This window comes from Bos javanicus, chromosome 8, assembly GCF_032452875.1.
Source record: "Bos javanicus breed banteng chromosome 8, ARS-OSU_banteng_1.0, whole genome shotgun sequence".
Lineage (NCBI taxonomy): Eukaryota > Metazoa > Chordata > Mammalia > Artiodactyla > Bovidae > Bos > Bos javanicus.
The window spans coordinates 65623863-65648705 of NC_083875.1; the positions used below are offsets into that span (position 1 = coordinate 65623863).

Sequence of the window (24843 nt, forward strand, 5' to 3'; positions counted from 1 at the left end):
CTAGTCTTTAAAGTCAACACTATTTGAACCTCCAAACCTATTCCTTTAGAATGTATTTTCACTCTAAATGTCTCGTTTTTCCAGGAATTTCTACCCATGCACCCTAACTGATGACTAGTTTTTCTAGTCCTCAATATGACATAAATTTTGTCTTTGTTTCCTCTATACATCTATTCCCTCTCCCCTTTTTTACCTTCTACCCCCTTACCTTCTTCTCTGCTAAGCAAACTCCAACTCATCTTCAAGGACAAAGTTCTCTTAGCACATTCTCTGTAAAGATTTCTCTTCTCTGTCAGAGATGTGATCCTCACTTCACCTCAGCTATCTACATTCAGTTACTCTTCGAATTTGACATCTTCTACCACCTCTGACTCTTTCACTCAGACACCCACCATTCAACTAAAACTCTTAGTTCCAGCCCATTTACTAATTAGAATGATAGTTTTCAGTGTCATGGAGTCCTCCAATCCATTATCTTTTCCACTTTTGACTGTCATTATTCTGTTTTTACTTTCCTTTCTATTCAGCCCTGATTCCACAGTCTATAATGAAAATCCTTCTCTTGGAAGAACTCCCTTTTCTTCTCACCTGTGACACCTGGCTGTTGCAATCCCAACTTTGGATGGACCTAATCCATCTACTTCTGTCAAGCCCTGAACAATTTAACCTGTCTGGAAGATTGGTAACACCTTAAATTCATGCCTCCCCACTTCAGAAAGGCACTCAAGACTCTCTGCTCATCATATTACATTTCTCCATATGACTGTCCCGTACCTTTTTCCTCTACTGAAACTCTGACTACTGCCATATCTCCCTCCCTCCCTTTCTTAGCTAATGCTTTATGCTTCTTACTGAAAGTGAAAACACTAAATAGGAACTCTCCCAACTTTCAGCCCAATAACTATGTCAGCCTACAGCTTCACCTATCTTCTTCTTTATTCCTGCTGCTGCTGCTGCTAAGTCACTTCAGTCATGTCCGACTCTGTGCGACCCCATAGACGGCAGCCCACCAGGCTCCCCCATCCCTGGGATTCTCCAGGCAAGAATACTGGAGTGGGTTGCCATTTCCTTCTCCATCTCTTCCTGCTAAAACAGAGCAAATATCCCTTTCTGTCAAAGATAGTTTCTCCCTACGTCCTGTCTTCTCAGGGATCTTGTTTCATTTTTTTAACCTCAGATTACTACATCATCAACCTTTTCCTGTATTCTAAATTCTTTTATCAACATTGAAGATAAACATGCTCTGTTAGCTCCATTATTTAAAAACCCCTTCTCTGCTCCTTCTAGGTATCCCCCTCTAGGTATTGCCATATTTGTCAGCCCTCCTTTGTGTAAATCAATGAGTACATGGGCTAAACTGCTTTAACAGTGACCTAAATAAGATAGAGGTATATTTCATTCTCATAATAGAACAAAGGTAAGTGGGCAGTCTAGGGTGGAGAGACATCTCTGCTTTACAAAATCATCCAGGGATGTTGCTAGGGCTTTACTTTGCCATTCTCAACATGTGGCTTCCATCTTTGGGTCAAAGGCAGATTCTTTCGCTGTTGTCAGAGCCCGGCCAGCAGGAAGGGGAAAAGAGAGTGTGCAAGGTAGCAATTTGTCATCCTGGAAGTGGGTGGAGTTAGAGCCACGCCTAGGACAAAGAGCCTAAAAAAACTTTTCTCTCCCTGAATGGCATCACCTCTAGCTAAAGCTCAGGGTGCTCAGTTCCCAGAAAGAAAGAATGAGAGAGTGGTATGGGGACAATTATCAACCTCTGTCACCAAAACCAAGCTTCTTGAGCCATCTGCACTCTTTATCCCCACATCTTTATCTCCGTCTATATTTTACTGAAAGAAAAGAAAATATACTTTCTTATTTTGAAATATATGTATAGAGAAGTCCATAGAACTTAAATGTTCAATTTAATGAATAAATATGAAGCAGAAGTGCATGTAGTCAACATTAGGTCAGGGAACAGGACATTGTTCATCCAGAAGCCCCAGTTCATTCTTCCTTCCCTCTTGGCATAATATGGTGTCTTGACGTTTATGTGATAATTATATTGTAGTTTTGCCACCTAGTCATATGTCTTACACTCTATAGTTTAGTTTTGCCTTTTTTGGACTTTTCTCCTAAATGTTCCATGTTTACTTGTACTAAAAATTGTATATTCAGTTATATCACTTTCGAGCTCAAAACACTTGAATTGCTTCCCATTGTATTTGGAACAAAATTTTGAAACTATACCTCTTTCTCTCTCCAACCTCACATTTCACCACTCTCTTCCTAGAAAAACCTGCTTTATTTTCATTTCTTAAATCTGTAAGCCCTTTTCCATCTCAAAGCTTTTGCCTAAAATACTATTCTCCTCATTCTCTGTCTGGCTGACCTTTACTCATCCTTCAGATCTCATCACTGAGGTCACTTCTTCATAAAAGCCTGCTCTGCCCATTGAATCTCAGTGAAGTCTGTTCACTGTGTCCTCTCTTGGAACTCTTCAGTTTTCTTTCATAGAATTTATCTCAGGTCATAACTGTGTATGTGTATGTTTGACTATTTTAATGTCTCTCTCCTCTCTAATTTAATAGCCTCCATGAGTATAGACTAGGTCTATTAAAGTCATAGTTATACATACAAAATCCAGCACAGTGCTTGGCACATAGTAGGCATATGAGAAATGCTTGTTGAAGAAGTGAATGAAAATTATTATCATTGTTTTAAGTATCTTTCTTCCCAATAAGTCTATAATCATTTAGAGGGCTGAGATTAAATCTGAATTGAGTTAAATTGAATTAAGAGACAAGTTAGGGCTAAATTTCATTGGAAAAAAGTTTTTAAGTCAGAACTCCTCAAGAAAACATATTTTGTAACTCTTTCATTATTTTAACATGAAATATAATTATCAAGGGGAACAAAGCGTGCAGTATGTTGTAAATTAAAAATACTTAAATAGGCTCAATCATACAAATTAATGTGTTACCTAATAAAACTTGAAATATTTCTATAATTTTATATCTCCAAAGGAAAAAATTCCTTAAAAACAAAGAAGCAGTCATGATATGAAACAAATACAGAACTGATAAATGTATTTATAAGTTAGTTCTATGTATTTTATTGTGTTGTCTAAGGAATCCCTTACTCATTACTCACTTCGAGCTGTAATATTGTTCACCTTTTAAGAATTCTGCCATTTTTGTCTTCTATTCAAAGACAGTAATACCTTTGCTCTGTGGTATTTCCTAACATTTGTATATTCCCACCAAATAATATGTTATTTTTTAGTATTAAGATACATCTTAAATTTCAGTGTATCTTATATGTTCTTTTATGTAGCATGAATGATGATCTCTTAATTACATGCTGTTTCTCTTTTGTAAACTAGTAACATAGTACTACAGATGAATTATTTTTTTCCTTCAATCTTTGCTCACCAACTGCTCGATGAATTCATTCACTTTAGCATTTTCTGTTTTCCCTTCTCTGTTTCCATGGAGAAGTGTGTCGTGATGTGTTTGACTCCATGGAAACAGATGAGCATCTCTTTCTACATACACAGCTAATTAAATCGAACACTTTCTGTGCTGCCCATTGTCCTGGAGGAGGAGTGAAGAGGCTTTTCCTGAATGAGACATCATTTTAGTTGCAATTCTTAGTGTTTAACCTAATACAGTGGATTAATGTTTTAACATAGCTTATTACGTCCTAGATTCAGATGAATCAGGACTCAGTACTGGGCCCTAGAAACAAACATACATAGTAAAAACCTTTCATGCTATGACTATCATTTATAGATGTGTAGATTTTTCTGTTAACATTAAGCTCAAATAATTTAATTGAATACCAGAGGTATTGTGGGTAATATATTTTAGTTGATTCATTGTAATACTGTATAGTGTAATATAGTAAAAAGGATACAGATTTTAGAGACAGATAAACCTGAGATTTTAATTCTGGCCTTGTCTTTTTTTTTAAATTAAGTAATCTATTTATTTGGCTGTACCGGGTCTTAGTTGCAGCTGCAGGACTTTGCTCTTTGTTGAGGCATGTGGGGTCTTTCAGTTGCCCAATTCTCATCGCAGCATGTGGGATCTAGTTCCTTGACCAAGGATGGAACCCAGACCCCCTGCATTGGAAACATGGAGTCTTAGCCACTGACCCACCACGGCCCTGGCTTTGTTATTTATTAATTATATTACCTTGGCTTAAACCACTTAACCTTTTGAGCCTCTTTCCTCATCTGTAAACTATAGATTATAATACTGTGCCTGTGGGACAGTTAAATTAGATAAGGAATGTAAAATATCTAGCATCACACATGGCAGACAATAGATAGAAACTTGTTATATCAGGTTGGACTTACAGTAAAATGATCAAATCTTGTGTAGTTTCAGAAATGTCTCAAAAAGAAAAATCTCTAAATGCTAACAAAGAATAATCCTTCTTTCTTTGTAAAAACCAAACAAAATAATTTGTAAATATTCACTGTGTGTAATGATGGATCCTGGCATCGTTGCTAAAAGTGTTTGGGGTATTTGCAGTGGTAAGGTAGCCAGGCAGCACCACTTCTGATTCTACTATAACTTTTGTTGACCTGTCCATGCTCTGAACTTACATAAATCTCTCTGAATCGTTGTTTCTCTTTGTTTGTAACATCTCCCAACACAGTAGTTAGGTGTGGCAGGGAGCCTCATAAGTCATAGAGCAGTGACATTATTTCAGGTTACTTTTTCCTTTACCCTGACTTTAAATGTTATGGTCATTAAAGGTTTTATAAATGGTTGTTTACATATATGAAAGTGAAAATGTTAGTTGCTCAGTCATGTCTGACTCTTTGTGACCCCATGGACTGTAGCCTGCCAGGCTCCTCTGTCCATAGGATTCTCCAGGCAAGAATACTGGAGTGGATAACCATTCCCTTCTCCAGGGGATCTTCCCAACTCAGGGATCAAACCTGTGTCTCCTACACTGCAGGCAGATTCTTTACCGTACAAGTCACCAGGGAAGCCTACACATGTATATGTTTACAAATATACTTACAGGCATATGCATCTATACTAATAATGATAATACAATTAGCCAACATTCATAAAGTTATGTTATATAAGCACCGTCTTAAATGGTTTGTAACATGTGAACTCATTTAATAACAAAACACCACGAAGAGTTTGGGGTACTCTTACTTCCCTCATTTTATAGGTCAGGATACGGAGATGTGGAGAGATTAAGTAACTTGTCTAATAAAGAACAGAACTGAGATTGAAGCCTGCAAGACTGATTGTAAAGTCCACGCTTTTAAATACTAAACTATAGGGCCTCCATGTGTAGGTAGATATATGTACCTATACACGCACATTCTTGTGTATGAGTACGTAGAGAAAGACAAACATAAGAGGAAGACAAGAAAGTTGCTGAGTTCTAAACCTTGACTCATGAAATTCTTGGTTATCTAGTTTGGACTTTTCTGAACATTTTTGTGCCATGAGCTCTTTTGGCAATCTGGTGAACTTTGTGAACCCCCTTCTCAGAAACATGTATTTTAAGACCTTAAATATTACTTAATAAGAATCCAAAGAAAATCAGCTGTATCAAAATACATTTATCAAAGTATTTTAAAATTATGATGTAGCAATATACTTACATTCATTTTTTAACCAAATAAATAGCAAGATCTAGTGGCAGATGTAGCAACTATGATAATTTGAAAATAGCGATGAGTGTAAATAATATTTTAAGATAGCTCAACAATGATAATGAGATAATATGTAAAAATATTTTGTAAAATCTCAGGTGCCCTCAAAATATATGTCCCTCCCATGTTGTTATTCTCATTTTATATCAGGACACTCAGCAGTTAAGCAGTTTAGTTGCATAGCTAATAACTACACAGTTGAAACTCAAACCAAGTCATTGGATTATGGATCCTATCTTCTTTCCATTGTTCCCATGTGGCTTCTATAAAAATAAGCAGATAGTTTTTAAATCACCACAAATGTCTTCCCAAGATTGTGACAATCTGAAAGATATGAAGTAAAAAGCAGGTGAAAGGAGATAAATGCATCTTTGATGCCACACAAAGGTGACATTTTAGAACAAGCAAATAAGATATCTATAGGGAATGCTGAATTCACTTGTGTGGGATGGTATGACACCATAGCTATTGTGTAGAGTGGCACAACTTCACTGCATGTAACAGGCATTGCCTCTAAACGCTGGAGTTGGAGCTCTGGCTTCTGCACGTACCAGTCTGTACAGAGACTCTCCTGTTTCAGCTAACCTTAAAATAACCGACTGCAGCAGAGCAGTGGGTTTCCAGTCATGTTCCAGCTCAGCTTCCTGAACTGTGTATAGACTGAGCACATGCAGAATGCCAGCCACAGTTGGTGGTGGATTAGAGGCTACCTCCACAGTTGCCAGAATAATTAAAACAACACAGCACACTAGCCAGCTGCATCCTATATTAGCTGTCCCTGATAGGAATGCAAATTTAAGTAACTGCTGTCCAGTGAATACTGCTGCTGCTAAGTCGCTTCAGTCGTGTCCGACTCTATGCGACCCCGTAGGTGGCAGTCCACCAGGCTCCCCGTCCATGGGATTTTCCAGGCAAGAGTACTGGAGTGGGTTGCCATTGAATACTAGTTTACATCATAAGCCCTTCATTTGTACAACATGTCACAGTTACCAAACACTTCCAAACAATGAATCATCTCATTTGTTCATCAGAAGAAGCTGTGGTGGAGACTGGACAGGTATTAGCTGAATGTTGTAACCAAGGAAATGAAGGAAAGGAGTAGGGTAGCTAAATAAAAGAACAGGCCTTTCTCAGCTACTCTCATTTAGCAGGAAGCTCAGAACCTAATGGGCTGCTCACCACTTGGAAACTAGCCATAGAGCCACTATCCCCTTAAAGCAACCCAAAACAGAACCCAGGTGAGGAGGCTAAGGGCTGCTTTTTCTAGTCATACTAAGGGATGCATGCTTTCAGCTGCCTCAGATGCAGAAATGTTCCTTATAGGCACAGCATATTGGATAGTGGTGACACAACCAAATTAAATCTTCCCTATTGGAAAGTATAACTATCAATGACACAAAACCAAAGTATGTCATGGGTTGAAGAGAAGCCTTGAAGTTCCCCTGTATCTTACAGCCAACTTTCTAAGAGTGAAGCGGCTGCCCTGGGATGCAGAGTGACCTGTTGACCCTGTGGTTCTGACTCCACTTTGGCCCCGAGAAATCTAGTCAGTCAGGATTACCCCAATGTGTGCTGATTGCCTCCATTTCTCACGTTCATTCTTATGACCACCAGTCCTGAATCCTCTCCCTTATTCAAACTTCTGAGGAAGGATGCTACTCTAGGAGGAAATTATTACATGAATTAGCATTATCTTGCTAACAGTAAGTACTACTGTCTTTGCTTAATACTAACAAATAAGATGCGGATTGAGAGTGTCTGTCAATTATGAAATACAATAAGCTAGAGTCTAGCATTTTTTCCAGTAGTCATGTATGGATGTGAGAGTTGGACTATATAGAAAGCTGAGCACCAAAGAATTGGTGCTTTTAAACTGTGGTGTTGGAGAAGACTCTTGAGAGTCCCTTGGACTGCAAGGAGATCCAACCAGTCCATCCTAAAGGAGGTCAGTCCTGAATATTCATTGGAAGTACTGATGCTGAAGCTGAAACTCCAGTACTTTGGGCACCTGATGTGAAGAACTGACTCATTTGAAAAGACCCTGATGCTGGGAAAGATTGAAGGCAGGAGGAGAAAGGGACAACAGAGGATAAGATGGTTGGATGGCATCACCGACTCGATGAACATGAGTTTGAGTAAGCTCCGGAGTTGGTGATGGACAGGGAGGCCTGGCGTGCTGCAGTCCATGGGGTCACAAAGAGTCAGACACGACTGAGTAACTGAACTGAACTGATTCTCTGTGTCATTTTTCACTCTAGAAGAACTCAAATGATAAAAGGAACATGCTCTACCTGTAATACATTTCAGTTCTGTTAATGAATTTGGGTTTAAATGAGTCCATATCTATAAATGCAGTGATAGAATCTCTGGAATCTTCTGGATTAGATATTGGAGGTCTTTGTATAGAGAATAATACCTAGCACTGAGTGACCACTCAGAAGACTTATGCATAGGGGTTTCTATTATCAGATATGTTGAGTCGAATTCAAAACTTACCTCCATCTTCAAAACCAAGATTCTGAAACAGAACAAAAACCTGCCTCTTCCAGGAGTTGGGCTTCCCTGGTGGCTCAGCTGATAAAGAATCTGCCTGCAGTGTGGGAGACCTGGGTTCGATCCCTGAGTTGGGAAAATCCCCACTCCAGCATCTTGGCCTGGAGAAGTCCATGGACTATAGTCCATGGGATCGCAAAGAGTCAGACATGACTGAATGACTTACACTTCACTTCCAGAAGTTAGTGTACATGACCTGAGTATTTTGTAGTGAGTGAAGTGAAGTCACTCAGTCGTGTCTGACTCTTTGCGACCCCGTGGTCTGTAGCCTATCAGGCTTCTCCGTCCATGGGATTTTCCAAGCAAGAGTACTGGAGTGAGTTGCCATTTCCTTCTTCAGGGGATCTTCCTGACCCAGGTCTCCAACCCAGGTGTCCCGCATTGTAGGCAGACGCTTTACTATCTGTACCACCAGGGAAGACGAGTATTTTGTAAGGCTCTTTGAAATTTCAAGAGCAGTTACCTTTCTTGCTTTATTAGCAGCATACGTGGAAACATGGATCAGCAAAATGAGTTATTGGAAAAGGTATGAAGTACTTCTGGGTCCCAATACATCCAAGATTCAAATATATATTGAAATAATTAGAGCTAAAACAGCTTCAGTTCAGTTCAGTTCAGTCGCTCAGTTGTGTCCGACTCTTTGCGACCCCATGAATCGCAGCACGCCAGGCCTCCCTGTCCATCACCAACTCCCGGAGTTCACTCAGACTCACGTCCATCGAGTCAGTGATGCCATCCAGCCATCTCATCCTCTGTCGCCCCCTTCTCCTCCTGCCCCCAATCCCTCCCAGCATCAGATTCTTTTCCAATGAGTCAACTCTTCGCATGAGGTGGCCAAAGTACTGGAGTTTCAGTTTTAGCATCATTCCTTACAAAGAAATCCCAGGGCTGATCTCCTTTAGGATGGAATGGTTGGATCTCCTTGCAGTCCAAGGGACTCTCAAGAGTCTTCTCCAACACCACAGTTCAAAACATTCAATTCTTTGGCTCTCAGCCTTCTTCACAGTCCAACTCTCACATCCATACATGACCACAGGAAAAACCACAGCCTTGACTAGACGAACCTTTGTTGGCAAAGTAATGTCTCTGCTTTTCAATATGCTATCTAGGTTGGTCATAACTTTCCTTCCAAGGAGTAAGCGTCTTTTAATTTCATGGCTGCAGTCACCATCTGCAGTGATTTTGGAGCCCCAAAAATAAAGTCTGACACTGTTTCCACTGTGTCCCCATCTATTTCCCATGAAGTGATGGGACCGGATGCCATGATCTTCGTTTTCTGAATGTTGAGCTTTAAGCCAACTTTTTCACTCTCCACTTTCACTTTCATCAAGAGGCTTTTTAGTTCCTCTTCACTTTCTGCCATAACTGTGGTGTCATCTGCACATCTGAGGTTATTGATATTTCTCCCGGCAATCTTGATTCCAGCTTGTGCTTCATCCAGTCAAACATTTCTCATGATGTACTCTGCATAGAAGTTAAATAAGCAGGGTGACGATATACAGCCTTGACGTACTCCTTTTCCTATTTGGAACCAGTCTGTTGTTCCATGTCCAGTTCTAACTGTTGCTTCCTGACCTGCATACAAATCTCTCAAGAGGCAGATCAGGTGGTCTGGTATTCCCATCTCTTTCAGAATTTCCCACAGTTTCTTGTGATCCACACAGTCAAAGGCTTTGGCATAGTCAATAAAGCAGAAATAGATGTTTTTCTGGAACTCTCTTGCTTTTTCCATGATCCAGCAGATGTTGGCAATTTGATCTCTGGTTCCTCTGCCTTTTCTAAAACCAGCTTGAACATCAGGAAGTTCACGGTTCACATATTGCTGAAGCCTGGCTTGGAGAATTTTGAGCATTACTTTCAGGCAAAAATAACTCAGACCAAAGCATGACATGTTCTCTTTCTTATTTTAGCATTGTATTTCCCCAAAGCAAATATTTTGTGTGGTCAATTTTCTTCCTCCGTTAGCAGTTCATGCTAAAACACCTTAAAAATAACTGCCTTCCCTCATGCTCAATTCATATAAGATTATGCTCAGCCAGTACGTGGATATCTGATCATTTGTGACGAAAGTAAATGTTTTTCACTTCAAGTGTTATGGTATCTTTTTTTGTTGTTTTAAAGTAAAGTTTATGGAGTTTTAATACAGTAAATACAGTCAATTTTACACTTTTTCAGTCTGTAGTTACTTAATTTTAGCAAACATGTGGTCCTGCAATTACCACCACAGTCAAGATGTAGAACAGGTCCATCACGCCCCAGATTTTCCCATGTCCCTTCATCATCAATCTCTCCCCACATCTCAGCCCCTGGCTGCCCCTGGATACCACTGATCTGTCTTCTGTCCCATAGTTTTACCTTCTCTAGAAACCCATGTAAATGAATCATACAATATGTACCCTTTGAGACTGTGTTCTTTAACTTAGCATAATACATTTGAGATTTTTCCATGTTATTGAGTAGATTAGTACTTCATTCCTTTTTATTGCTGAGCAGTATTCTTTTGTATAGATGTACTTCAATTTCTTTTGTCATTTTCCAGTTGAAGGACAATTGAGATGTTTCCAGTATTTAGTACTAATAAATGAAGCTTTCATAAACATCCATATGTAGGTTTTTATGTGAACATAAGCCTTCATGCTTTTATTTCTCCTGTGTACTAAACACTCGATGAAATTATTGGGCCATGTAGTAAGTGTATATTTAACTTACTATGAAACTGGCAAACAGTTTTCCATAGTGGCTGTAACGTTTATGATACCAATCCCACCAGCAAAATCTGAGTTCTAGTTTTTCCACATCCTCACCAAGAATTTGCTATTGACAGATTTATTTTGGTTTTCGTTTAGCCTTTCTAATAGATGTGTAGTGGTATCACATTGTGGTTTGAATGTGTTACTTTCCTGTGTATTAATGATTTTGAGTGTCTTTTAATATGCTTAATTGGTGAAATGTCTATTCAGACCGTTTGGCCATATTATAATTTCATTATCGGCTTTATTATTCACACGTAAGAGTTCTTTATTCTGGATATATCGAAGGCTTTATCAGATATGTGTTTTACAAATATTTTCTCCAACTTTTTGTGACTTGTGTTTTTATTTTCTTAACAGTGTCTTTCAAATAGAAGTTTAAGTTTGGATGAAATTCAATCTATCGATTTTGTAAAGGACTATTCTTTGGTATCATCTCTAAGAAATTTTCACCTAACTCAAGGTTGCAGAGATCTTTTACCTTTGTTTGCTTCTAAAAGGTTTACTGTCTGCATGCTGCTAAGTTGCCTCAGTCGTGTCTGACTCTGCGCAACCCCATAGACAGCAGCCCACCAGGCTCTGCCGTCCCTGGGATTCTTCAGGCAAGAACACTGGTGTGGGTTGCCATTTCCTTCTCCATTGTGTGAAAGTGAAAAGTGAAAGTGAAGTCGCTCAGTCATGTCCGACCTTCAGCGACCCCATGGACTGCAGCCCACCAGGCTCCCCCATCCATGGGACTTTCCAGGCAAGAGTATTGGAGTGGCTTGCCATTGCCATCTCCTACTCTCTGTATATATAAGTTAAATAAGCAGGGTGACAGTATACAGCCTTGACATACTCCTTTTCCTATTTGGAACCAGTCTGTTGTTCCATGTCCAGTTCTAACTGTTGCTTCCTGACCTGCATACAGATTTCTCAAGAGGCAGGTCAGGTGGTCTGGTATTCCCATCTCTTTCAGAATTTTCCACAGTTTATTGTGATCCACACAGTCAGAGGCTTTGGCATAGTCAATAAAGCAGAAATAGATGTTTTTCTGGAACTCTCTTGCTTTTTCCATGATCCAGTGGATGTTGGCAATTTGATCTCTGGTTCCCCTGCCTTTTCTAAAACCAGCTTGAACATCAGGAAGTTCACGGTTCACATATTGCTGAAGCCTGGCTTGGAGAATTTTGAGCATTACTTTACTAGCATGCGAGATTAATGCAATTGTGCGGTAGTTTGAGCATTCTTTGGCATTGCCTTTCTTTGGGATTGGAATGAAAACTGACCTTTTCCAGTCCTGTGACCACTGCTGAGTTTTCCAAATTTGCTGGCATATTGAGTGAAGCACTTTAATAGCATCATCTTTCAGGATTTGAAAGAGCTCAACTGGAATTCCATCACCTCCACTAGCTTTGTTCACAGTGATGCGTTCTAAGGCCCACTTGACTTCACATTCCAGGATGTCTGGCTCTAGGTCAGTGATCACACAGTTGTGATTACCTGGGTCGTGAAAATCTTTTTTGCACAGAAGCACAAGCTGGAATCAAGATTGCCGGGAGAAATATCAATAACCTCAGATATACAGATGACACCACAGTTATGGCAGAAAGTGAAGAGGAACTAAAAAGCCTCTTGATGAAAGTGAAAGTGGAGAGTGAAAAAGTTGGCTTAAAGCCCAACATTCAGAAAACGAAGATCATGGCGTCCGGTCCCATCACTTCATGGGAAATAGATGGGGACACAGTGGAAACAGTGTCAAATTTTATTTTTTGGGCTCCAAAATCACTACAGATGGTGACTGCAGCCATGAGATTAAAAGACGCTTACTCCTTGGAAGGAAAGTTATGACCAACCTAGATAGCATATTGAAAAGCAGAGACATTACTTTGCCAACAAATGTCTGTCTAGTCAAGGCTATGGTTTTTCCTGTGGTCACGTATGGATGTGAGAGTTGGACTGTGAAGAAGGCTAAGTGCCAAAGAATTGAATGTTTTGAACTGTGGTGTTGGAGAAGACTCTTGAGAGTCCCTTGGACTGCAAGGAGATCCAAACAGTCCATTCTGATGGAGATCAGCCCTGGGATTTCTTTGGAAGGAATGATGCTAAAGCTGAAACTCCAGTACTTTGGCCACCTCATGCGAAGAGTTGACTCATTGGAAAAGACTCTGATGCTGGGAGGGTTTGGGGGCAGGAGGAGAAAGGGACAACAGAGGATGAGATGGCTGGATAGCATCACTGACTCGATGGATGTGAGTCTGAGGGAACTCTGGGAGTTGGTGATGGACAGGGAGGCCTGGCGTGCTGCGATTCATGGGGTCGCAAAGAGTCAGACACGACTGAGCGACTGAACTAAGGTTTACCTATTTATAGCGATTTTACGTTTACATTTATTACTGATTTTTAGATAATTTTGTATATGGTAAAAAGTGTAGGTTTTTTTTTGTTTGTTTTGTTTTTATATGTGGATGTCCAATATTTTTAGTACCATTTGTTTAAAAAATTATCTATTGGTTTGCCTTTACACCTTTATCAAAAACCAGTTGATCAGGGAGGGATAAATTAGGAGTTTGGGATTAAAATATACACAGTACTATATATAAAATAGATAACCCACAAGCATGTAGTTAAGTCCTCTCTCTTTTTTTAAAAAATCTTTTTACTGGTGTGCTTATACCATTTACCTATATGAATGTATATGTGTTCAGTCACTTAGTCATGTCCAACTCTTTGCAATGCTATGGACTGTAGCCTGCCAGGCTCCTCTGTCCATGGGATGTCTCCAGCAAGAATACTATTTCCTCCTCCAGGGGATTTTCCCAATCCAGGGATTGAACCTGCATCTCCTGCATAGCAGGCAGATTCTTTATTGCTGCATCACTAGGCAAGCCCCATTTACCTATAATATAATCATTAATGTTTCCAACTTATTATGCATTGTTTTCTGTTTTTCATTCCTCTTTTTTTCCCATTCCTGTCTTCCTCTACATTTCTTGAATGTTTTTGACATTTCATTTTAATGTGTATGTAGTGGAAAGTATTGAGATCCACCGTATCAGCATACATACCAATTTAAAATGTGCAATTCAATAGTTTTTTTCATATTCACAGAGTTGTATTGTACAAACATCACAACAATTGATTTTAGAACAATTTCATTGTACCCCCTATAACTGCTAAATCCTTTAGCTATCCTCAAACACTTCTCTTTCTTTTCACTCCCGGTCTAAGCAAGCACTTGATGTAGAATTCTGGGTTGACAGTTCTTTTTCCTCCCCCTCAACACTTGCAAAATGTTGTGCCATTACCTCTGGCTTCCATAGTTTCTTATGAGAAATACGCTATAATTTCAATTTAGTCTTCAGAAATTTGATTTTGACTGACTCAGTATGGATTTCTTTGGGTTTATTTTGTTGAGCTTTGCTCAACTATTTAAATTTGTAGGTCTGTGTCTTTCACTAGATTTGGGCCATTTCTAGTCATTATTCCTTCAAATATGTTTTTAGCCTCTCTTTTTCCTCTCTTTCTGGGGCTCTGATGATATGAATGGTAGAAACTTTGTTATTGTCCCACAGAGCCCCGAGACTCTGTTGATTCTTTCTCTTTTTATCTTTTCTATCAGTTGTTCAGACTGAATAATTTCTGTTGCTCTGTCATTAAGTTCTGTGATTCTTTCTTTTGTCATTTCCATTCTGGTATTGTGCCTATTTAATGTGGTTTTTATTTTGGTTATTTGGTTTTTTACTTATTTTAAAAATGTTATTATTATGATATTTTCATTGGATTCATCACTTTTTAAATTTTTAAAATTTCTTTTGTTTTTTTGACTGCACTGGATCTTTGTTGCTGCATGTAGGTTTTCTCTAGCTGTGGTGCACAGGCTTCTTACTACAGTGGCTTTTCCTGTTGCACAGCGTAGGCTCCATGGCACACGGGCTCTGGTAGTTGCAGCGTGCTGGCTCCAGAGTGTGGGCCTAGTGGTGCACGAGCTTAGTTGCCCCACAGCCTGTGGGATTTTCCTGGACCAGGGGTTGAACCTGTGTCCCCTGCATTAGCACATGGCTTCTTAACCACTGGATCTCCAGAGAAGTCCCGCCGAGTTCATCTTTATGTTTACTCTTATTGCTGAGGCTTTGGATTTTTCCATTTGCTTCAAGAGCATTCATAGTTGCTTATCAGACTTTTTATGACAATTGCTTTAAAATCTTTGTCAGCTAATTCTGATATCTGTTCCATCACAATTTTGGTGCCTGTTTATTATCTTATTTAATATTTTCCTGATGTTTGGTTTGTCTAGTAATTTTGGATTATATCTTGAACATTTGGTGTATTATGGTAATGACTGGATCCTATTTAAATCTCCTGTTTTAGTAAACTGATAATCTGTTTAGGTTAGAATGAACATTTTGTTCCAATTTTGTGGACTGTGGTTCAAATGTCAAACTTTTTCAAAGCTCTTGCAAGTTATTGTCTGGTCTGCCCCACTTTTGTAATACCCTGGCCAATTTAGAACCCGGGCAGTATTCTACTAAGAGTTCAATTCTCAAAGTTTTTTCTATTTTAACTTTGGTCAGTTCCATACATGGTCTGCTAAAAGTTATCCATTATGCACTGATATAAAGAATTGCTTTCTCTAGCTTCCTCCTTTCTTTTCTCCACTGTCTAGTTGAGAACAGATAAGGTAATACCTCATTGCTCTCCTTTGCCTGATTCAGGGCATAATGCTTCAGAGGGCTCCTTCCCCACAGTCTCTGCAGTATCAGATGGAAAGGAAAAGAGGTACAGTTTGTGTCATATGTGCTTTGAATAGAAGAAGTTAGTCAAAAGATTTCAGTGCTGCTGAGCTACTGTTGTCCTGATGTTTTGACTGGAGAGAACAGGCTTCTTGAGGAATTTTGTGAAGGTGCCTCTTGGTGTTTCTGGTGTTCTGGCTACTTTAGCACCCAGGCTGTCTCTATATATAGGAGGCAAAAAACCTCCAAATTTGAGAACTCAACACCAGATTGTTCCTGGAGTTGCATTGTTCTCTAACCAATTTGCCTTCCTTTCACCACCTTTCATTTACTTTTCCTGGAGTGTTTAGTTTTAATTAGCAGGAGGATCATGGAATTATGTGCTTGTTCCTTATTGTCTAGAATAGGAAGTCAATCATGACTCATTTTTGTAGTTCTCAGAAACATACCACAATGCCTAGTGTATGGTCTACATTAAATTTTTTTGTTTTTGACAAAGAGTAAGGGAGGAAAAAAATAACCTCATATCTCAAAATGTTAATTTAGTATAACATAGTAGTTAAGAACATACTGCTTAAAGTCAACACTCAGTTTGAATTTTAGCTTCACCATCTACTTTCAGTGTAAGGTGAAAAAGTTACCCAACTTCTCTGAGTCTCAATTTCCTGTAATATAGGTATGGGGGTTCAGTCCCTGGGTTGGGAAGATCTCCTGGAGAAGGAAATGGTAACCCACTCCAGTATTCTTGCCTGGAAAATGCCATGGACGGAGGAGCCTGGTAGGTTACAGTCCATGGGGTCGCAAAGAGTTGGACACGACTGAGCAACTTATGACTATGACTATGACTATTCCTCTCATAGGGTGAGTAAAACTGAGGTAGTATATTTAATGCATTTACCCGAGTACTTGATGAGAAACAGCTAGTAAATATAGTTCCTAGTTATATTAGTGATAACAAAAATAATTATCAAATATCACTATTTGTTTCTTATCCTCACAGGGAACTCTGCCCTTAAAGACAAAGAAGATCAATTTGGGAGAACACCACTTATGTATTGTGTGTTGGCTGACAGACTGGATTGTGCAGATACTCTGCTGAAGGCAGGAGCAGATGTTAATAAAACTGACCATAGCCAGAGAACTGCCCTCCATCTTGCAGCTCAAAAGGTGAGAAGTCAAATTACTGTGAAGAGTAAACCGTCTTTGTGGTATGTTTAAATTGATTAGTGGAACTGTGCAATGGACAGATAGTAAAGAAATCTCAGGTTTATAACTTTATTTTCATATGTTTTCTCAAAAAATGCAGTCTTTAAACTGCAGAGAGTAAGCACAGATAACCATCACTTATTCAAGTTCTTCAAGCAATGAAGTTTATTTTCTTATCTAAGATTAAGCTGGGGAAAAGGAAATAAAATTATATGGATAGTATGATTGGACTATAGTAAACTATATTACAAGTCAGTTTATGCATTGGAAAAGGCAAAGAAAGAAAGAAAACTACCACACACTAAATTGTCAGTAGTGGCTGGGTTTGGGAATTTCCTGGAGGTTCAGTGGCTGGGACTCTGAACCTCCATTTCAGGCAGCATGGGTTTGATCCTTGGTCAGGAACTAGCTGCAGTCCATGGAGTTGCTAGGAGTCGGACACAACTGAGCAACTTCACTTTCACTTTTCACTTTCATGCTTTGGAGAAGGAAATGGCAACCCACTCCAGTTCTTGCCTGGAGAATCCCAGGGACTGCGGAGCCTGGTGGGCTGCCGTGTATGGGGTCGCACAGAGTCGAAGACGACTGAAGCGACTTAGCAGCAGCAGCAGAAACTAAGATCCCAGAAGCCATACACATGAAGCACAGCCAAAAAATAATAATTGTCAGTAGTGTTTGGATTGAAATAATGGGACTATATATGAATTTAGTACTTCTCATTGTTTAAAGTGTTTTCCTTAGTGTTACTTTTACAATAAAAAGCTGTAGTCTTGTAAAATATGTGGCGTTAGAAGCATAAAAGAAATTTATTTTCTGAAATGTATTTTCAATTTTTTTAAAATCTAAAACTATATTGCTAGTATAAATTATTTCAAATTTTTAAAGGCTTGTTAAGAGCTCAGTTTTTTTAGGATTAAGCATATCAAAAATTTTTTTAAATGGGAAGCTTCTAAACTTATTTGAAGATTTTATTTACCTGAAAACAGTTTTTCTCACCATGAAATTTTGGTCTATGAAATGTATTTCTGGTGCCTGGTATTTTTCTCTTTGTTATTTTAGATACGTATTTTTGGAACAAAAAGCAATGAAAATTAGTTAGATCCAGGAGAAACTATTAGTTATTTCCCATTAAAAAATGTGAACCAGATATAGCTGATTAATTGAGGGGTTAGAAAAATACCTTTTCATTAGTTGAAAGCATAAAAAAAGATTGACATTAAGATGTACTTCTGAATATGCTAGTTATATGCTCTTATCAATTGGGTCTGTCAGGTTATTTCCAAAGTTATTGCTCTTGAATTTGCTTTTCATTACAGTAATTTAAAAGAATTCTCCCTCATTTTCAATCTCTCTTTTAACTACTGCTGAGGTATCTATAACCTTTCACCTAAGCTTGTCAGCTGTTAAAAGTATTCAGTCAGGAAGGGTAACTCTATTTAACTTGTTATCATAAAAAAGTAAACATTTCAGATTGGGAATAGCCCCAGTATTAAGAATTTAATACACTTCAGATTTTTTTTTTCATTGTGATTCATTTAGGTTTAAAACTTAACTTCAAAAATGTAAGTTAGGGGAAACTAATTGCACATTAAATGGATCATGCGAGAAAAAGTTAAGTTGATGATCCAATCATATGACATTTTTGTAGAGGTATAATGTGAAGAAAGTTGAAAGGGGAGGGCACACCCAGTCCTGTGAATTGTTAAGTCTCTCAGTGAGATGCAGCACATTGTTTCCATTTGCTTTTTGTTTCTCCTTTATTTTTTTGGTAGTGATTTCTTTAGTGTCAAAGAATAAATAGAACTATGATTTACATGTCACGGTTTACATAACTGATTTTATAAATAACAACTTTCACGGTCTCGCAGCTATCTGATAATTATGCATTTCCCCTGTCTCTGTGTTGCTGTGTGTTTTTGTGTGTTTGCCAAAAGCCATAATACATCTTTAAGTTATACTAGTATTAGCAGAATACTAGTTAAGTTATACTGGTATTAGTAGAATTTCCAGAACAAGGGTGATAATCATTCTTTAATACTCTGCCCACATCAAACCTGGGTATTGTGTTTGGTTTTGTGTGTCATGCAAAAGCACCATTATTTAGAATCAGAGATAGTATAGTTCAAGCAGGAATAAGATGGTGGAGGATCTAGAAATAATTTTCAAAAGTGGTTGGAGATGTCCCAGGTCTGTAGCCCAACCTACCTTTCAGCAGACACAGACACAAATTCTCTTTAGAGAAAATAGCTTCACCTTAAACTTCCCATATGTATTCAGCTCAGTTCAGTTACTCAGTCGTGTCCAACTCTTTGCAACCCCATAGACTGCAGCATGCCAGGCCTCCCTGTCTATCACCAACTCCTGGAGTTTACTCAAACTCATGTCCGTTGAGTCAGTGATGCTATCCAACCATCTCATACTCTGTCATCCCCTTCTCCTCCTGCCCATATATATTAAAATAAACCAAATATGATCTCACAGTGAAAAATCACCAAACACATAAGGAAGCAATATACCGTCAAGGAGAGTCAGCAGAAACAATAAACAAGTTTCTATCAAAAACATTAAAAACACAGTATAAAGTAACCAGATGGAATATTTGATGGAATATTTGAAGATACATAAAAAAGAAATATTTAAAAATATAAAAAAAGAAATCATAGTAAAGAGCTACCAACCAGAGACTTTCGTGACTAAGCATAAGTTCTCACCATGAACCCCTATTTTTGAACAGCTCATCTGCCAAAAACATCTGAAAACTTAATAGATATATTGTTTGAAGACACTGGAAACAGTCAGCACAGGCAGGATCATTCGGAGAAGGGAAGCTTATAAAATTAGCTCCACATTCATCCTGGCTTTTCCTTTAAGGCATTTTCCAAATTGGAATGTAAAAGAATGCAACCCTAGCAGGAAGCAGGATTCTTAGAAAGATGGAAAAACCCAAGTGGACTTTAGTGTTAGCAGTAGATGGAACTTGAAAAGCAAACCCTGAAAACCTGAGTACAAATTCCTCGCAAGTCATTAGCAGCTACTTTGGAAAAGGATAAGAATGGAGGTACATAAAAGCTATTATAGTTCAGGCCAAGAGAGAGGAAGAGTTGGATCCAGGAGATATACCGTGGAAGTAGAAATGTTCATTCAATAAGTAGTTGCCAAGTATCTGCTCTGTATCATGTTTATATACCTAGTAGTTGTTCAGTTGCTCAGTCGTGTCTGATTCTTTGCAACCCCATGGACTGCAGCACTCCAGGCTTCCCTATCCTTCACCAACTCCCAGAGCTTGCTCAAACTCTTGTCCATCGAGTCAGTGATACCATCCAATCATCTCATCCTCTGTCATCCCCTTCTCCTCCTGTCTTCAATCTTTCCCAGCTTGAGGGTCTTTTCTAACGAATCAGCTCTTTGCATCAGGTGGCCAAAGTATTGGAGCTTCAGCTTCAGCATCAGTCCTTCCAATGAATATTCAGGACTTATTTCCTTTAGGATTGGCTGGTTTGATCTTGCAGTTCAAGGGACTCTCAAGAGTCTTCTCCAACACCACAGTTCAAAAGCATCAATTCTTCGATGCTCAGCCTTCTTTATGATCCAACTCTCACATCCAAACACGACTACTGGAAAAACCATAGTTTTGACTATATAGACCTTCGTGGGCAAAGAAATGTCTCTGCTTTTTAATATGCTGTGTGGGTTGGTCATAGCTTTTCTTCCAAGGAGCAGGCGTCTTTTAATTTCATGGCTGCAGTCACCATCTCCGGTGATTTTGGAGTCCAAGAAAAGAAAGTTGGTCATTGTTTCCATTGTTTCCCCATCTATTTGCCATGAAGTCATGGGACCAGTTGCCATGATCTTAGTTTTTTGAATGTTGAGTTTTAAGCCAGTTTTTTCACTTTCCTCTTTCACTTTCATCAAGAGACTCTTCATTTCCTCTTTGCTTTGTGACATTAGGATGGTGTCATTTACATATCTGAGGTTATTGATATTTCTCCCGGCAGTCTTGATTCCAGCTTGTGCTTCCTCCAGCCCGGCATTTCGCATGATGTACTCTGCATAGAAGTTAAATAAGCAGGGTGACAATATACAGCCTTGATGTACTCCTTTCCCAATTTGGAACCAGTCCCTTGTTCCATGTCTGGTTCTAACTGTTGCTTCTTGACCTGCATATAGGTTTCTCAGGAGGCAGGTCAGGTGGTCTGGTATCCCCATCTTTTTAAGAATGTTCCACAGTTTGTTGTATTCCACACAGTCAAAGGCTTTAGCATAGTCAGTGAAGCAGAAGTAGATATTTTTCTGGAATTCTCTTACTTTTTCTATGATCCAGCAAGTGTTGGCAATTTGATCTCTGGTTCCTTTGCCTTTTCTAAGTCTGTCTTGAACATCTGGGAGCTCTCAGTTCACGTATTGTTTGAAGCCTACCTTGGAGAATTTTGAGCACTACTGTACTAGCATGTAAAATGATGGCAATTGTATGGTAGTTTTAACATTCTTTGGCATTGCCTTTCTTTGGGATTGGAATGAAAACTGACCTTTTCCAGTCCTGTGGCCACTGCTGAGTTTTCCAAATTTGCTGGCATATTAAGTGTAGCACTTTAACAGCATCATCTAGAGAGAATATTAAAAAATGAATAATATGTCTGCTATAAATAAGTACTGTCAATACTGAGCCCTCTTAAACTTCACATGCCTTTGTTTAGTGAAGTTCTCTGATATTTTGGATACCAAATATTCTTTTCAAGTATTGTCTGTCTTAATTCTGTTATCTGTGAACTCAAAAGTGCTACTTATGTAACATTGATATTCATATATATGTGCATGCATGCATACGTTCAACAGATGTTAAAAACTTACTGTGTGACAGGCACTGTGCTAGGCCTTGGAATGCGAAGATGAAAGACATGATTCCTGCTCTTAAAGTGCTCACAAACACCATGGATAAAGATATTAAATAACAAAAAAGGTATTAAGTAACAAAATTGGCCTATCTACTGTAAAGTACATATACTTACATGTGATATTAATTTACCTAAATGTTTTGTAAATCTCAACAGCCGTAACATGTACGTAGTCGTTGCTACTATTACTGACCCAAAGATTAACCATTTTCATGTATTATTTATTATGGTTTTGGGTTTTTTTGTGATAATGAACTATGTTGTGGTATCTTAGGTTGATTAATAGGAAAAACCCATGTTTGCATAGCATTTTGTTCATACCTCTATTGGAGCCCCACTGTCTCATATGTATGATAATTATTACTTACTTGTGTCTTTCCCTCCAGATTGGAGTTCCAGATGAGAGACTTGTTTTCTTTATTTTTGAATGTCCCAGAATCTAGCACAGTGTCTGATTTGTCTTGGTTGAATGAATGAATACATTTTATGTTACTTATATAGAAAGTCATTATTAATACAAATGCTAGCCATTTTGTTTATTAGAAACATTTATCCAATTTCAAAATACATATATGGTAAAAGTTTATTGAACTGTGTCGATTGACTTAGTTATTCTGACACATACTTCTCTGGAAACAAATTACTATTAGTCCAAGCAGCTAAGGAAATGATACACATGAGAATAAAATTAATCTCAATATACTCTACGTCTGTACCTAGTTTGTTTTTCATTTAGCACACTCAGTTTAATCCAAGAAAGAAATCAATCATACCTTTCCTGGGTTTCTCGCAAAAGATATCTAACTGTTAGAAATGTTTTGATTCAGGGAAGCTACTGTTTCTTTCATTTCAACAGATACATTTATTTGTTGATAAGGATAAAAAAAAACTTTAGCAATCTCACTAAATGTCAATAATTATGCATTTTTAATCTTCCACGAGGTTATTAATTTGGCTTCAAGAAGATGAAGATTACCCACCCACTTTGAAAAATTATATCATGTTAAATATACAAATTAAAGAAGCCTCAGGTTGTGCTTGAGTGTTCCTTTTTTATTCATAAAGAGAATTCTCAATTCATCTGTGAAAATTAAATATTAATTTTCAGTTTTAAAAATATGTTTGCATGTTAATGATTTAAAAAGTAAAGGAGAAGAGTAGAATACCTCTGAAACTTTTCTGGAAAACAACACCAACAGCTTTTGGTTTCCTTATCTTAACACTCATATACAGATGTCTCTGTATACTTGAGACATATGCAGTACTATATATGTGTTATACCTCATTAAAAATCTATTATAAAAAAATGATAAAATATCCAGAACTTGGTGACCATAATTTGTAGTTCAGCAGGAGAATGGAAGCAAGAATGGTTCCTAGCCTAGACTTTTTTGTTGTTATTATTCATTGTTACAATTTTTTGATTTTTATTTTATATTGGAATTAGTTGATTAACAATGTTGGGTTAGTTTCAAGTGTTCAGCAAAGTTATACAGTTATACATACACATGTATCTGTTTTTTTTCAAATTCTTTTCCCATTTAGGTTATTATGGAGTACTGAGCAGAGTTCTCTGTGCTATCCAGTAGGTCCTTGTTGGTTATCTGTTTTAAATATAGCAATATGTATGTGTCAATCCCAAAATCCTAATCTATCCCTTCCTCTACCACCCTTCCCCTCCAGTAACCCCAAGTTCCTTCTCTAAGTCTGTGAGTCTGTTTCTGTTTTGTAAACAAAATCATTCATATCATTTTTTTCAGCTTCTGCATGTAAGTTGATGTAATATGATATTTGTCTTTCTCTGTCTGATATTTGTATGTAATCTCCAAGTCCATCCATGTTCCTCCAAATGGCATTATTTCTTTTTTTTATAGCTGAGTAGTATTCCATTGTATATATGTACCTATTTATCTTCTTTATCCATTCATTTATTGATAGACATTTAGATTGCTTCCATGCTTTGGCTACTGTAAACAGTGATGAAATGAACATTGGGGTGCATGTCTCCTTTTGAACCATGTTTTTCTCTGGATATATTCCAGGAGAGTGGGATTGCTGGGTCATATGGTAACTCTATTTTTAGTTCCTTAAGGACTCTCCATACTGTTCTCCATAGCAACTGTACCAATTTACATTGCCACCAATGGTGTAGGAGGGTTCCATTTTCTTCATACCCTCTGTATCATTTATTGTTTGTAGACTTTTTGATGATGTGAGGTGATTATCTCATAGTTTTGATTTGCATGTCTGTAATAATTAGTGGTGTTGAGCGTCTTCTCATGTGCCTCTTGGCCATCTGTATGTCTTCCTTGGAGAAATGTCTGTTTAGATGTTCTGTCCATTTGTTGATTGGGTTGTTTGTTTCTGGCCTAGGCTTTTAAGCACTCAGGTCACATTTCCCCAGCCTTCACCTCAGGAGCTATTTGGAAGCCTTGTATCTATGCTATAATCCAGTGGTTCTTAAATTTGAGCACACATCAAGATGACCTGGAGTGTTTAGTGGGTACTTCCAGGTGTCTCTGTAGCTGTATTCACTCAGTCTATTTAAAACCAATTTAATAAGTGCTCACTCTCCCACAAACTGTCACCAGTGGATATCTGAAGTGTAAGCAAATGGGGTTTTAGCTCTTGGTGTGCTTCAGGTGGTTCAGTGATAAAAGAATCCGCCTGCCAGTGCAGGAGACAGAGGTTCAATCTCTGGGTCAGGAAGATCCCCTGGAGGAGGAAGTGGCAGCCCACTCCAGTATTCTTGCCTGGAAAAATTCCATGGAAAGAAGAATCTAGTGGGCTGCAGTCCATAGGGTTGCATAGAGTCAGACACTGCTGAGCCACTAAGTACATGCTTCTAAAAGAAGTCACCAAAAGGCATTTGCAATGGCCACCTTACCTAGAAAGTCTGAGCTTATAAAACCCTTATATTCTGGAATTTTAATGATCACTCAAGACCACCTCTGGACTGATATGGGCTACGTTAACAACCTTTACGTATTATTCCATTTGACTTCAGCCTTAGCTAAGCTGCCTTTTCTGGGCAGAGAGTCCTAACCTGAAAAATC

General features: G+C 38.3%; 1 protein-coding gene across 4 annotated transcripts in view; it reads left to right on the forward strand.

The window, feature by feature from the left end:
- INVS (inversin) overlaps window positions 1-24843 on the forward strand; it is a 135646-nt gene that overhangs the window by 4469 nt on the left and 106334 nt on the right. For 3 of the 4 annotated variants that reach the window (XM_061425811.1, XM_061425812.1, XM_061425814.1), the window contains exon 3: window positions 16690-16856. In XM_061425811.1, coding sequence (XP_061281795.1) covers window positions 16690-16856 — 167 coding nt within the window. Of the gene's footprint in view, window positions 1-16689; window positions 16857-24843 lie in introns of those variants that run through there. The other variant, XM_061425813.1, reaches the window with a different exon arrangement.